General features: G+C 39.3%; 1 protein-coding gene across 1 annotated transcript; it reads left to right on the forward strand.

The window, feature by feature from the left end:
- The first annotated feature begins 5,481 nt into the window (after positions 1-5,481).
- On the forward strand, positions 5,482-12,552 carry sarnp (SAP domain containing ribonucleoprotein). Its single transcript, XM_023956953.1, has 11 exons — positions 5,482-5,608; positions 6,441-6,540; positions 6,628-6,671; positions 6,941-7,011; positions 7,246-7,297; positions 8,776-8,849; positions 9,807-9,841; positions 10,908-10,933; positions 11,016-11,084; positions 11,657-11,743; positions 11,844-12,552. Exons 1-11 carry the CDS (start codon positions 5,498-5,500, stop codon positions 11,883-11,885), a joined length of 711 nt encoding a protein of 236 aa, XP_023812721.1. The 5' UTR covers positions 5,482-5,497; the 3' UTR covers positions 11,886-12,552.
- Positions 12,553-16,460: the final 3,908 nt, after the last annotated feature.

Consider the following 16,460-nt stretch of genomic DNA (forward strand, 5'->3'; position numbering starts at 1 on the left):
TCTTTTTTTTTAATTCAAATTCAAATTCAAATTAATTTTATTTATAAAGCACCTTTCATGTCACACAGACAGCTCAAGGTGCTTTCCATAAAAAACAAACAAGAATACAATAAAAACAAACCCCACACATGAAGTAAAATAATTAAATAAGCCCCTCATAATAAAACACACAAAAACAAGCACAAGTAAAAGAGAAATAACAGAGCTTAAGAAAAGAGAACCCAGAAGGCGCCGTCCGCCCTGTCCTCCTATTGGCCGGGGCGTCAGCATCTAAGCAACACAAGCACAACTCATCCCCAGCACCCCCCACCCCAGAGACCCCCAACCCCCAGGCCCAGAGCACCAAACGTGGGCGCACCAGGCCCGGCAGCCCGGGGAGTCGGAACAAGAGATGCCAGGGGGCAAGTATGGACAGAATCTCTTCGAGCCCGAACATTAACACCCCGGCCAAGGGTGAGAAAACACTCATAAACAGTCTAAAATGTAAAAGTAATAAAATAAGAAAGTTAAAATATAAAAACAGGTCAAATGAGCAAATATTAATTAAAATAAGATAAGATAAGATGATTTAGTGCCTAAAAAAGTCTAAAATATAAATTAGAAAAAGTTAGAATATAAAAAGACTAAAAGACATTAAACAAATAAATATTTGATAAAATAGCACATAAAATATAAGAGTAAAAATACCACATATAAGATCTAATTAATAGCTAAGTTAAATAGATGAGTCTTTAGTTTCTTTTTAAAAACCTCAACAGAGGATGAGGTCCTCACATCCTCAGGCAGGCTGTTCCACAGACGAGGTCCGTAGTGTCTGAACGAGGCCTCGCCGTGGTTTTTTTTCTTGACTCTAGGGACCATCAGCAGGCCCGCGCCTGAGGATCTTAGGGCTCTGGGAGGTTCATAATCTAAAAGCAAATCTGATATAAAAGAAGGACCTAGGCCATGGACAGTCTTAAAAACTATTAAAAGAATCTTAAAATCAATTCTGAAGCTGACAGGGAGCCAGTGCAAAGATTTTAAGATCGGGGTAATGTGTTCCCTCTTCCTGGTTCGCGTTAAAAGGCGTGCAGCAGAGTTCTGGACTAGCTGCAGGCGATTGAGAGTGGTTTTCTTTACCCCAGAAAAGAGGGCATTACAGTAATCTAATCTTGATGAAATAAAAGCATGAATTAAGATTTCAGCACTGGCTCTAGAGAGAAAGGGTCTCACTTCTGAGATGGTAAAATGCAGTCTTGGTTACTTGATTGACGTGTTTTTCAAAGCTAAGATCTGCATCTAAAATCACACCGAGGTTCCTTACTGTATCACATATTTTCATAAAGTGAGTTGACAGATAAAATTGGACCCTATCTCTCACAGCTTCAGAACCGATAACCAAGACTTCAGTCTTGTCCTGATTGAGCTGCAAAAAGTTCTCTCCCATCCATATTTTAATATCTAAAATACAGTTTAAAAGGCTATCCAGGGGTCCAGTGTCATCAGGAGAAATGGCTTCATATAGTTGTGTGTCATCGGCATAGCTATGAAAGTTAATGCCGTGTCTCCTGATGACATCCCCGAGTGGAAGCATGTAAAGATTAAAAAGTGTGGGACCCAGGATGGAGCCTTGAGGCACCCCACAAACTTTAAAGTAATTACAATATATAACGAGGAATGAAATGATCCTTTGTTTGTAGAAGGTTTCAAGCGGAAGACGCACCAAAACTAAAAGCCTGTTTTCACAAAAATGGTTCTGATCTGGAGAACCAATAGAGGATTAAAGTCATATGAATGAATGATGCACTGATGCACATTCTGTGATATGAGGAATGCAAAAAAAATAATTGTAAGACCACTAGATGTGAACTCAATTCAATTCAGTTTTATTTGTATAGCCCACATTCACAACAACAGTCGTCTCGATTAGCATCTTAACAGAATCAGGCACCAAACAGCAATTCTGTCAACTAAAACCAAGAGGTAAGCTGCTGATTCTTTTAGAAAACAGAACCGAGCCAGGAAACTTACAGGAACCCGAAGGAAAAATGAAAAAGTTTCAAAATAAACCAAAAAAAAGAAAATTAAACAGACAAAGTTGTGCAGAACACGATGCAGAAACCCGAATTATAAACTAATTATTTTTACGTTTTAAACAATTTGTGTAAAAAAATCCCAGTCTCTCTTTAGGTGGAACATTTAACAGACTAGTTTATGTGTTTAATAATTGAGAATCTTTTTTATTAAAGGGGTTTGAGAAGCCCGGAACTGGATAAAGGTCGTGTCAGACAGCCACTACATGTCACGGTTTTAGTTTCTTTACTTTTGTTTTCCAGTTGTCTTTTGTTTCTTCATGTTTTGAGTTCACTTCCTGTTTTATTTTGAAGGGCTTCCTGTTGTGTTGTTATTTTGAGTTTTACTTTTGGTCCCCATCTGCCCCCAATGGCCCCATTGTTTCCCCCTGTGTCTCGTCTGTTCTGTCCTTCCCTTCCTCCTGTGCTGCTCCATAGGTTCATGTTCCCCTGTTTCAAGTGTGTATAAGATTTCGAGTTTGCCTGCCTGCTGCAGTGGTTTTGGTTTGTAGTTTTTCTTTTGTTATTAAAGCCCCTTTTCCCCTGAAAACCTTCTGCCTCCTCCACCTCTCTGCGCCTGGATGCTTCCCTCATTCCCCGTTCGTAACACTGCATACATTTAGCCCATATTTTGCACGGATAAAAATTGGTCATATGTGAATATACGTGGAAAAAGGGAGAAAAGTTGTGGTCTTTACATGAAATTTTCCTCAGATGATCACAAAGGAACCAAGTTAAATTGTAAATGTTTATATGCAATTCATTAGTGATTTGTGCTTTAATTACATGCTTATACCTTGCATCGAATACGCGACATAAGTTATACATTGGTGGTACAAAGTCTATTAGGCATACGTGGAACAGTCAATAAAAGCCAAAAATTTGCGTATGCATATCACAAAAATTACCAACAACTGCGTACGCTTTATGTAATAATTGCGTAGAAACTATGTGAAATACGCATAAACTGTGTAGTTCATATAAGTGTAATTCTCAAGCAACCAAAAAATTTTAAACAACTCAAACTGAATTCATGTAAAGACCTGTCGCCCAAAACCATAAATGGACATCTGTGTCTATCGACGAATGACGAACGCAAGAAACACGTATGAATGACGTAAACCACACATGTCTCAGTCACAGTATAAATATAAACTTACTGTTAGTAACAGAGTAGGTTTAATGTCTTGTGTGTGTAAGAAATCTCTGATAAATAATAGGATACTTGAATAGACGGAGGAGGAGGCGTTGGAGTTTTTTAAATATAATTTAAACATAAAAATATATATAAATAATGCTTTAAACACAGCCTTCAAAACGTTCTTAATGTTTTCATTTTCTTGTATATAAAACCAAGGATGAATAAAACAAATTTAATTTGACTTTCAAAGAACAACTACTAAAAAAACAGCAAGAATACATTTCAATCCAAACCGTGTGATGCACCACGGACCCGATCCTGGGGAAAGCGTACATTCTTATTGTGTACCATTAAAGTGTCAAATTGGGCTAAAATTAAGAAGGATTTATTATTTATTGCCTAGTTACATTACACCAATCTTAGTATGAGACAGTTGGGAGATTTTTCCTGCTTTAATAGCAAACTAAAAATAGGATTTTTCTGATTTTTTAAGTGTTTTTGTTGTTGTTTTATGAAACACAAACCGAAACAAAACCCAAACATTTGACCACTTCATTGTAAAGACGGTGTATTGTTGCATCCCTGCAAAAAACAGGTGATGCTTTTATTCATGAAAGGTTGTAACTTCCTAAACCTCTCATAGATACATCTTCACAATTGTAAAGAAAAATGTATAACAATTAGGCCCTTTTTTTAACCAAGACTTCACCGAACTGTTTAAATTTAGATGCATTGAGAGATTTTCCCGCTTGATGTCATGGAAGTGCTCTCATACACAGAATCCGCACAGACTCCTTGGAAGGTTTTGTGTAGCTTTGTCCGCTGTATCCTGCTGCACGCTTCAGTGTGCATCTTAATGTAATGTGAAGGGGTAAGGTTTGATGACTAAACATTAACGTGCAGCAGCAGCTTTGTGTTTCTGTGTCATTAGAACAATCGCTCACACATTCTTGCTGAAACAATGGAAGGAATGCAACCATAATGAGGATTATGGAAGCACTTGTGACTCCCTAAATTCATCCGGCTTTGTCCTTCATGCCCACAACTTGAAAGTCAGTCTATTGGAACTTTTTTTGTCTGTGTATCGTATGCCGAGCTGCAGCTTGGGTTAAACCTCTTTTTGAACAATGTCAGCATTCACAGCAAATCCAGTTTGAACACGTTTCATCTGTTTTGTGTTCACCCTGACCCCGCCTCGTGTCTCAGTCCATCCACGCCTGAGACCCGCTGGTGTTGGGTTCTTTCAGCCGGTGGCGTGTGTCAGCTGACCCTCTTTAAGAGCCAAGGTCAATGCTGTCAGTTTTTGTTCAGTATTGTTGTACTGTGATTGAATTTTTTTTTCTCTCACCACGAGAACTGCAACATAAATATAAAAAGGAACAAAATCTGTTTTACCTCTGTTGTGTGTAGTACTAAAACAGAAAAACTGCTTAAACTAGAATTTTATTTTTATTTTTTTTTGGTTAAACTCTCATTAATTGTTCAAACATTTCATACAAGCACCTGCATTCCTCTGTAAACCTCTCAGACTTGTAGATGGTTTTGATTCCTCAGTCCAGCCTGAATTTATTTTTTACAAACATGGCCTGGTCAGGTGAGTTAATAGTTTTGAAACCAATGTGTTAAACAATGAAGGTGACATTTTAGGCCTATCTGACATTTTAGATCTGTGAAGATCCACACCTGATGATTCATGGAAAATTAGGAAAAATAGTCTTTATTTATTTGCCACATGGATGTAGCAAATAATTTTTTCATCAGACAGTAATATAATTGTGTTTTATAGATGTGGTTGAAAAAAATACATGTTTTAGAAAGTTCCAGCATGATGTCAACTGATTTAAATGTAGCTGTTACTCAAATACATGAATGTGGATCCACTGCATAAACTGCTTCCATTATTCCTCCAGGTAAAGAAAATAAAAGAAGAAAATTAACTTCTAAAAAACATCCACAATCTATATGGCAAAGATAAGATAAAATGAACTGAGAACAAAGAAAACAGTGAGGAATGTCTACGAAAAAAGTATAAATAAGGATAAAAAATGTTAGTAAACACTTTTTATCTGAGGCTAAATTGAATAAGTATTATAAAATCGCATTTTAATCATGATTTTATATAATAAAAAGTTTGTTAAGGTCTTAACACGTCTTTTACATTTATTTTTACAAAATTTTGCGGCGATTTATTAATTTTTATTTTGAACAAAATCTCTACAAGTTTGTTTAAAATGCAGCAGGACCATCTGCACGGCGTTAATATGCCCGACAGGAGGCGCTGTGATCAATGACGTCGTTGTGATCAATGACGTCGTTGTTCAGGAGCACAGAGGAAGAAAAGCTCGACTCTGATTGGACGGCAGGAATACATCAACAGAGAAAGATGGCTGAAGTGGTGGAGCTCCAAAAGCTGAAGGTTGGTAGAATTAAAAATACGTTTTTCCTGACATTGGGTGAATTTCTTTGTGGTGGAAATGATGAAGTCAGTATTTACACCGGAACCAGCTAGCGGGGTGGCGGCGGGCTGCAGAAAATCGTGTTCTCCGGGTCTTAAGTCTACGAACCGGCATGTGTTCTGAGCTAATCCGGGCTAAAAGAACGACGAAGGAAACGCGGAGGGAAATGAACGGATAATCTGAGAAACTATCTTTCAACCCACCAGTAATAAAGTTCGACGTAAAACAATGAAAACAATCAGTTACAGCAAAAATCGAGAGGTGGGTAAATGGACCGAACCACAACCGCTGTTTGGAAAGACAAAATAAAAATGAGAGATTTTTTTTACTTAACTTAACTCAATCCTGCATTTCTGCTTTTCAAAGCAAATGTGATGAACGACCATTTTGAAAATAAGTAATCGTAACATACATATATATATATATATATATATATATATATATATGTATATATATAAAAGGAAAAATAAAATTCTAACAATGCACAAATTATTGTTATCAATTTAAACTGATTTAGTTCAACAGATGATGAAATCAGTTTATGTAGGTGCTTTCAGATCGTGGTAAATTTATCTTTAATAAAAAAGAACCGTCCTTTCGTTTACAGAGTTTTATGGAATAGTAAGAAGGTTACTGATGTGGAGATGGAAAAATATATATATATTTTTTTATAGTTTCAATTACACCAATATTTCCAAGCAGGTGTTGGCTGATCTATGTTTTACTTTTTTTGAATCACGTCAGTAAATTTTAAAACCAATTGTTAATTTGAGGTTTCATCTTCCCTTTCAGCTTGCTGAGCTGAGGCAAGAGTGTGACGCCCGCGGTCTGGAAACCAAGGGAAACAAGGGCGAGCTGATCGCTCGGCTCCAAGCCTACCTGGAGGAGCACGGTGAGAACCGGGTGACCCGTTTTTGCACATCAACCAAATGTTGTTTCCTGCCAGCTCATATTGTCTGTGTTGTCATCCAAACCACAGAGGACGATGTGGATGTTGATGAAGTTCTGGCAGAGGACACACCGGTAATGTCTTTTATTCTATCCGTTCTCTTCTAGTTTAGCAATAAAACAGAAACGTTCAATCAATGTTTGTTGAGAAAATCAATATTGATTTGTCAAATACACAAATCTATTCATTTTATTGATTACATTTCTTCAGGCAGACACAGCTCACACACAGTTTTTAGTTGAATAAACTCCAAATTTTATCATGAAATATTGTTCAGGTTTGTTTCTTCTGCTTGTTTGTTTCACAAAAGCAGTATGTCTGTTTTTTTTTCTTTTCTTTTTAGGAATTCACTAAAGTTGAGAGCTCCAACAGCATAAAGGAGGACAACCACACTGAAACAATCGCAATTCCAGAGTAAGTTAACTGTACAACAAATGTGCTTTTTCCTCTTTACCTTTCAGATTCCTCTTTGCGTGTGAATAAAGTTATCGTTTATCATTAACTATTATTGTAAGATAGTAACTTTTCAGGGAATTACAGTCGATGTTGCTCAGATGAGAACATCAAAAAAGAGTTCAGCTGGATCTGCTGGACTGTCATGTTCTTAGTTTTTTTTTTAATTTTTGAGAAAATAAATTCTACCTTCAGGTCTGAAGACAAGAAAGTGGTGAAAATCTCTCCTCCGTTGTCTGCTGGTGAAGTAAGTATGAGTCGTTTTCATTCACAAATAAACCTTGGTTTAGATTTTAGATCACGTCTGAGCTCTGAAATCTAATTTTAGAAGAGAAAAGCTTCAGAAAAACACTAGTTGACCTCAGACTTCACCTTTGTGCTCGTGTTTGCTCCTTTGGTTTGGTGTTTTTAGATTAAGTTTTGCTGAAATCTCACTTTGGGTAGATGCTAAAGCCAAACTGTTTAATACAAAAACATCTATTTTTCTGAAAAATAAAGCAAATCTTTCCTAAAAAGTGGAAAAACGAATCTGTAACTTAAATTTAACCAAATAAGAGCACAACCTAGTTATTTAAACTTAAATATTTTGCTTTTTTAAAGGACTCCATCCATTCATATTATTCATCATACTTGATGAATAATATGCTCTTACTCTGATAAGGACTGGATTATGGTGACTTTGCAAAAAAATAAATAACAATAGTGGTAGGATAACATCAGTGGCGGACCGTGCATTACACACCTGGGCCTTCAGTAGTGCAACGTCTGAATCACTCAACGCCTCATTAACCATATTATGATGCAGAAACTAGCTTTGCATTGCAGATTGAAAATTCCTGCAGCCACAATCAGTGCCTCTAAATACAGAAAACAGTAAACAAATCTTGTTATGCAACTACAGCCAGCACAAAACATTACCGCTACCATAACCACATCAATTAGGAATTTATTTATGATATTTAGATGTTCACTCATCAGAAGATGAGATTATTTGATGACAAAATCCACCCTCCTCTCTTTCCTCAAACAGTTCCATCATCCTGTCATGTAGATTATTGCTCTTCAGTTCCGTCAAGAAGTCATTTTCTGCTCGATCAAGGCCAGTGCTGAGAGCCCAGTCTGTCCATTTGTGTTGCTGCGTAGGTTTGAATTCACTTTAGATCCGAAAATGTCCGCTGGTCAGACGCAGTGAACACGGGGATGGTTGGTGCCAAACGCACAAATCTGTATGGCTGTTCATGCTCTCACTTAGATTTTTATTGGTTACTGTCTTTACTGTCAGGTGTTTTGGATAAAGCAATTGTCTAAAAAAAGAAACTTTTCTCAGCTTTATTGTCCCACATGGAGGAAAACTATTCTTTTCCCAAATGTGTCATTTAAAATTCATTGTTCAACCTTTAAAGCAGAAACCAATTCTTAATGCTGCCTTGGATAAATGTTCAGAAGAAGGGAGATTCTGAGGCTTCTGGTGCTCTCACATGTACAGTAGTTGTACTTCTGTCTATCTTTTTTCTGTTTTATTTTATTTTTTTAATCCTGATTTCCAGCGTCTTCCAACCGTCCTCGGCGGCCTTTTTTTACCTGGTGAAAACGCATCATCCTTTATTAGACACTCAGAGCCTGCAGCTTAGAAGAGTTTGGGGTTTGAAAGGAACAAGCATGTTTTTAGGGTTTTGTGATGAATTTCAGACAGTGACGTGTCATTTGTGGGCTTTTGTTGAGCAGAGGCTGCAGAAGAGGGCGGAGCGTTTCAACATGCCTGCAACCGCTGAGAGCAAGAAGGCCCTGCGGGCCGCCAGGTGAGGCTCCAGCTTTCCTCATTTCCCTACAGATGAGCGAGTGTTTCTGCCAGAAACACCGAGGAGAAGCACAAATGCAGGCTATCTTTGGGAGGAGAAATCAAAGATGAATAATAATAATAACATAGAAAAACAGGAACATTCTTTAGTGAAATGCATCTGTTCTTTGCACTGGCTGGAATTAGTTAACTTTTATATTCTGCAAACCAGGATATCTACAGTTGACCTGGTTGATACCCCCCCCCTCCCCCCCCCCCCCCCCCCATAGCTGTGGGATTTTTATCAAACTAGTCTTGTTTATTTTCCATGTGGTTGTGATCAAAATCCCAAAGTTTTTCTGTTGGTTTTTGTTGCATAGGTGAATTTGCAGGTGTTGAAATTTAAATTAGACATGACAACATGATTAAATGATTCAACCAACCTAAGAATCTTAAAATACATCAGACAGTGGTGTCAATATTTAGAAATAGGCCTGCAGAAGTAAAACTTGGTTCCTTATGATCAGACTGGACCTGAAGACACAAGATGAATGCAGATTCCAGCATGAAAGGCTGAAAAACATAGAATTTAAGACCCAACTGGGGCCTGATTGAGGATTTTGCACTGGTTGTAAAAATGAAAACCAAAGTTTGATTTAGCACCGACTTTTGGCAGCAATAAAAACGGTAAAACAGAAGGAACTGAACAGAAAAGCCTTCTTTGCTGATTTCTGTAGGAAGTTTGAGTGAAAAAATGAAAACATTATTGCTGCCAGTATTTTCTCAAACCAAATTTAACGATTCAACCTGTTACTTATAAATGAACGAGGCCCCTAGAAGCCCATTGAAAAAAAAAATGCAATTTAAAAAAAAAAAAGAACTAACGAGTGTGCACTTGTTGGTTCTTTTTTTTATTCTATTTTTATTAAATGATCAACTTTTATGGTGGTTTTTTTTTCTTTCTTTTTTTCTCCTGCAGGTTTGGTTCAACCACGGCGTCAAATCCCACTGCAGGTACGGCGTCTCTCTGTGACCTGCTGGTTTCACTGGGGGGGGGGGGGGGTTACTTTTTCCAGATGGAGGGTTCAGATTTAGCTGCTGAATGGGAAAAAAACAAACAAACCCTACATTTACTGTTTGTTTCATCGGCTTTAATTAAAGCATGGCCAATGAAAAAGAAGGAACCTGCTGAGGGAACACAGCTATGGTGCCGGCCTGTCCAGCTTCATGCAGCTGCAGACAGCTGTTCCAAATCCTGATGGTGCTTGTAATCTTCATTGGTCTTAATTCTCTCATTTTAGTCTATATTGTTTGTGTAGATGTGTGGTTTTTGTGGCAGATTTACAGATGATCTCTCACACATCAGAAAAATGATTAACCTTCAACCGTAGCAATGAAATGCAGCAATGCAGGACAATAAAATAACGGGCAAAAAGAAAAACGGCTTGTATGGAACTCCTATATATAAAACAAGAATATAGTAAGTATTAAAAAGCAGTCATCCAAAAGAAAAACTCTGACATCGCCACATCGCACATCACATTCACCTTTCAGGGATTCACTGTTTCGTTGATTTGTATTTTTTTTTTGTGCAATTTCGCGTGCTTTAACGTTTTTTTACAGTGTATTGTGTCCTGCGTCTTGATTGGCTGTAGATCTTGTCAATCATTCTCCTCGACACCGTGTCCCCTTTGCAGAATGTTTGCCTCTTCCATCGCCATCAGATCTTTGTTTTTAGACTTATTTTGCTTCGAAGGGTTTGAACTTTGAGAGTTCAAACGAGAGACGAAAGCGTCCAACTGTTCATGTGTGTCTGAGAAGAAATGTCTAACGTGTGTTTTGTCAGGTTTTGCTGCCGTAAAACATCTCCAATAATTGTAAAAAATAAGTGAACTACTTCAGATTTCCTTATCGTGGGTTCTTGTCAGAACAGAACTCCCACAATAAACAAAGAAATGCTGTTTGCAGAAATAAATGACAAATGTAATTTAAATCTAAAGTAAATTCAGAGAAAATGAGATGATGGTTTTTGTGATGGTGTCTTTGCTTCATGCTCTCTGTTGTCTTGCCTCCCATGCAGGCCTGGTGGTGAACAGTAAAGCTGCTGTAAGTCCTTCACTGCTCCTCGTTCTGCTCATTCTGTGGAGCCTCGGCAGACCAACAGTCAACGTTTCTGTCTCTCTTGAAGGTGGATGTTGACCAGCTGAAGAAGAGAGCGGAGAGGTTCGGCATGAACGTCTCCTCCATTTCTCAGAAGGTGAGAGCTTCGGCGCCTCACCACAGTCACTGGTTTTCCTTCAGGATTCTGAATGCAGCATCTGATGAAAGACGCCAGAGTTTACTCTTCTTCTATTGATTACAATTTAACTGGTTTTTATTTGAGGAAATATTTGCCTTTTTTTGCTTATATAAATGTCTAATGGTTGATGAGGACAAATTATTACAATGATCCCTGTAAATGGAAAATTCAGAGGAAGTCTGAGGATTGCACCAATTTAGTCCATTTAGGGACTAAGAGCCAGAATCTCTTTTTTTATTTTTTGTTATGGAGCCTGAGCCTGATGATGCTAACATTCTGTTACCAGCTTAATGCAACCTTTTTGTTTATGCACATAAATCAATATTTTGTTGTTTGTTTTTGGTAAAAAGTATATTACTTTTATCATCTTTTTGTCCTCGTTAAGTTTGATGGAGACTGATCACCAGGTGGCGCTAACGTTTATTTTTCTTCAAGAAACTGTCCTTGAACTAAGTTATCAAAAACTAAAACTAGATGTGTGCTTCAGTTGTCACTGGGATGAAGCAATGCAGTGTATTTGATTTCCTCAGATTGAGGAGGATGAGAAGCTGAAAAAGAGGAAGGAGCGGTTTGGGATCCTAACAAGTGCCTCCCCAGGCGGAGCAGAAGATGCTGAGGTACTTTTCCGTCTCGTTCACTTATCAGGGCAAGTCTGAAATGATGATACAAGTCTAGCTGGCTGTTAATGTCGCCTTTTTCTACTTTGTGTCTCAACAGGCAAAGAAAAGGAAGCGCGCTGAAAGATTTGGAAAAGTGTGAATGTTTGTTTTCTAGAGTTTCACAGCGGAGGGCAGACAGATGCTGTGCACGGTAGTTCTGTTGATCAAAAGTACACTTAAATACTAAGACGTCTGCTAATACATTTAGTCTTCAAAGCCCTAAAAAATTTATTTTTTTCCCTAAAAAAAGATTGGTAAACTATTGAATCAAGTATTTGCTCGAGGCTTCCTGCAAATTCTTCACAATAAAAGTCCTGCAGATCTGCGTTAGAGTGACTCCTCTGCAAATACTCTATCAAACATGGAAACCGGTCAGAGTCTTCTGCTAAAATAGGTAAACTGCTTATCTAGAGATTTTCAAAAGTTTCATTTGCTGTGGTTTTAGGATCATGATGCAGCATTTTTGTGCAGTGAAACGAGGAATAAAACTTAAAAAAAAAAAGTCCTCTGGAAAATATTGGGCTGAAATAAAAAAAATTCAGGCCCAAACACGGGAAAAGTCGTTTCCTCGTCTGACTTCTTTTCAAACTCTGACTGCTGTGGTTCACTCTTGGTATTTCTCTGTACTTTGACCCATCTGCCTGTTCATTTTTGTTTTTTTTTCCTTGGGGGGGGTGGGGGGGGGGGCGTCCCATTGTTACGCCTGTTTAATTATCTGTCTGTTTTATAACATTTTGTGATTTAAAATAAACTTTTTAATTTTTGGACAGTCGCCTCTTATCAGCCTTTTACATCAGTATTTTGGTTAACAGTTCAACCTCCTTAGCAAAATGTTGGGGTAGATCGTTTCTACATTCTGTCACATGAGCTGAGCATTTATGAGGTCAGGATAAAAATATCTACAAATGTATTGTAATTATGTATGTTATTTTAAATGAAGCCTAACCCCAAAAACTACCAAACTCTGTCTCACTGAGCCACTTTGATCTTGTTGAAATTGCCAGTTACATAAAAAAATACTTTACTTTCAGGAATCAGGATCAGGAAACTTCATTGTCATTTTATCATGATAAAACGAAATTAGGCTCTCTGGTCCCGGGCCAGCCGTTTACATTCAGACATAAATAAATATAGTATCAATAATGATATCAGACTGTTACGGAGTATTGCACAGAAGTATTTTTCAATTGCACAGTATGTTATGTTAAGCATTGCACAGCCCTGTGATATTGCACTTGGGAATTAGCTTGTTGTCCATGGAGAGGGGGGGGAGGGGGGGGTGTGCAGTGATCAACCGGAGTTCAGCAGTCTGACTGCTTCAGGAAAGAAACTGTTCCTCAGTCTGGTGGTCCTGCTCTTTATGCTCCTCAGTCTCCTGCCTGAGGGGAGCAGGGAGAACAGAGGGTGTGAGGGGTGAGTGGGGTCTTTCTGGATGCGGGAGGCCCTGCATCTGGTCGTATAGATATCAGTGGTGGACGGCAGGCTACAGCCCACAGTCCTCTGTGCAGCTTTTGTCACTCGTTGCAGAGCTTTCCTCTCTGCCGCAGAGCAGCTGCCGTGCCACACAGTGATGCAGGAGGTCATGACGCTCTCCACCACACACCTGTAGAAGGTCAGCACTGAGATCCCCATCCCAGCACGCCTGAGCCTCCTCAGAAAATACAGGTGCTGGTGTGCCTTCTTGACCAGGCAGGAGGTGTTGGTGCTCCAGGTGAGGTCGCTGGAGATGTGCACGCCCAGATACCTGAAGCTGGAAACCACTTCCACCCCGTCCCCTCCGATGTGAATGGGGGGAGGGGGGCATCTGTCCTTCCTGAAATCCACGATCATCTCCTTGGTCTTCTTCCCGTTGATGCAGAGCTTGTTGTCTCTGCACCAGCTCTCCAGATGTTCCACCTCCTGCCTGTAGTTGGACTCATCGTTGTTAGAGATGCGTCCAACCACGGCTGTGTCATCCGCAAACTTCACGATCAGACAGCTGGGGTGAATCGCTGTGCAGTCGTGCGTGAGCAGGGTGAACAGGAGGGGGCTCAGCACACAGCCCTGGGGGGAGCCCGTGCTGAGGGTGATCGGGGAGGAGGAGACGTTGCGGATTTTTACAGACTGTGGTCTGTCTGTCAGGAAGTCCAAGACCCAGTTGCACAGAGTGGGGTTCAGTCCTAGTGTGTGTAGTTTCTGGGTGAGGGTCTGCGGGATGATGGTGTTAAAAGCTGATGTGAAGAGCAGTCGAACGTACGCGTTCTTGTTCTTTCATACTTTACTTTCAACTAGTACATAAATCTACTTCACTCATCAAGAAACATAACTTTTACATATTCTCGATTAAAGTATATATATATATATTTATATTATTCTGAATTTTGTTTGAACACAGCTTGGAGACAAAAAACGGAAAGAAATGTTTAGGAACTTGTGAGAAGGAAAATATTTTTTAGTTTCAAAGAATCTAGTTGGATTTACAGTTTTGCAATAAACATTTTCTACTAAACTTGGTAGATCAAATTAACCTTTATTTATATAGCACTTTTACAACAACACATGTCACAAAGTGCTGTGCATAAAATACAATAAAATTTAAAAACAAGATGACAAGACAAAGAGTGCCAACAACCCCCCAAACACACACTCATACGCACACCATGATAAAAAAAATGATGGAATGTAGAGACCTGGCTTCCTCCTGAAGTGGGGAAACGATAAGTTACTATATTTAAAAGCTCAGACTCAAAGAAGTCATAAAATGTTTTCAACAACGATGTGGGGATTGGGTCTAAAAGGCAGGTGGTTGGCTTTAACTGGGAGAAAACCTGACCAAGTGCCACAGCATCAACCAGGACAAAACTTTCCAGTGTTTCCTCTGATAAATGCAATGCTATAGTTTTATTCAAAACGACACCTTTTTGAGTTAAGAGACTAGATCTAATAGCATTGATTTTACTCTTGAAGTGGTCGGCAAAACTCTCACATACAGCATCTGAGGCTGCTGTGGAGGACCTTTAAGAGTCTCTTTTAATTAAACTGTCTATTGTTTTAAAGAGAACTTTAGGATCATTTTTGTTTTGTAAAATCAAGTTTGCTTTTTTTTATTGCATGGTTGTACATCATTTGCGGTTCTTTAAAAATTTTGCGATGTATAGTTAATTTCGTTTTTCTCCACTTCCTCTCCGCACTCCTGCATTCACGTTTCATGGCTCTGATTGATTCGTTCCTCCAGGGTGCTGTAGCTTTAGTTTTCAACGTTTTAGTTTTAAGTGGAACTACGCCATCAATGGCTGTATCCATCATTCCATCCATCCATCCATCCATCCATCATTTCATTCATCTATCCATTCATCCTTCCATCATTCAATCCATCCATCATTCCATCCATCCATTCTTCCATCTATACATCCATCCATCATTCTATCCATCCATCCATCCATCCATCCATCCATCCATCATTCCATCCATCCATCCATCCATCCATCCATCCATCCATCCATCCATCCATTCATCATTCCATGCATCCATCCATCCATCCTTCCATCCATCATTCTATCCATCCATCCATCCATTTATCATTCCATGCATCCATCCAACATTTCATCCATCCATCCATCCATCCATCCATCCAACATTTCATCCATCCATCTATCCATCCATCCATCTATCCATCCATCCATCCATCTATCCATCCATCCATCCATCCATCCATCCATCCATCCATCCATCCATCCATCCATCCATCCATCCATCCATCCATCCATCCATCCATCCATCCATCCATCCATCCATCCATCCATCCATCCATCCATCCATCCATCCATCCATCCATCCATCCATCCATCCATCCATCCATCTATCTATCTATCTATCTATCTATCTATCTATCTATCTATCTATCTATCTATCTATCTATCTATCTATCTATCTATCTATCTATCTATCTATCTATCTATCTATCTATCTATCTATCTATCTATCTATCTATCTATCCATCATTCCGTCCATCCAACCATCCATCCATCATTTCATCCATCCATCCATCCATCCATCATTCCATCTTATTCTGCCCAGGTTGCGGTCAGTCAGCACCAAGGCCTTCCCAGCGCAGCTGAGAGACATCGTTTCTCCACCGTGTCCTGTTCTTCCCTGGGCCCACCGCCCAGTGGGACATGCCCAGAACGCCTCACCAGGGAGGGGCTCTGGAGGCATCCAGACCAGATGGCTGAGCCGCCTCATCTGGCTCTGCTTGATCTAGGGGAGACGTGGATCTACTCCGAGCTCTCTCCAGGTGATCAAGCTTCTCACCCTATCTCTACAAGACCGCCCAGCCACCCGATGGAGGAAGCTCATGTATTCAGGACCTCGTTCCTTCAGTCATCCCCCAGAGCTCATGACCACAGGTGAGTTTTGGAACAAATATTGATCAGTAGATTGAGAAAGTCAGAAAGTGAAGCTCCAATGGTCCACCTCCAGCACATGTCCATGTTTGTTAAATCATGCCAGAGGCTGATCCAGAGGAGCACTAGGAGAACAAAAATGCTGAGTTTTATCCCCAAGAACACCATACTAACTGTGAGGCATGGTGGTGGAAACGTTATGCTTTGGGGCTGGTTTTCTGCGAAGTGGACAAGAAGACTTATTAAGGAAAGATAGATTTGAGTGAAAACCTCCTTCAATCAGTTGCACTGTG

The sequence above is a fragment of the Oryzias latipes genome, chromosome 7 (genome assembly GCF_002234675.1).
Source record: "Oryzias latipes chromosome 7, ASM223467v1".
Lineage (NCBI taxonomy): Eukaryota > Metazoa > Chordata > Actinopteri > Beloniformes > Adrianichthyidae > Oryzias > Oryzias latipes.

Coding starts and splice junctions, on each gene's coding strand:
- sarnp (XM_023956953.1), top strand. CDS start 5,498: ATGACGTCGTTGTTCAGGAGCACAGAGGAAGAAAAGCTCGACTCTGAT. Junction 5,609..6,440: donor TGGAGCTCCAAAAGCTGAAG/GTTGGTAGAATT, acceptor CTTCCCTTTCAG/CTTGCTGAGCTGAGGCAAGA. Junction 7,298..8,775: donor CTCCGTTGTCTGCTGGTGAA/GTAAGTATGAGT, acceptor TTTGTTGAGCAG/AGGCTGCAGAAGAGGGCGGA.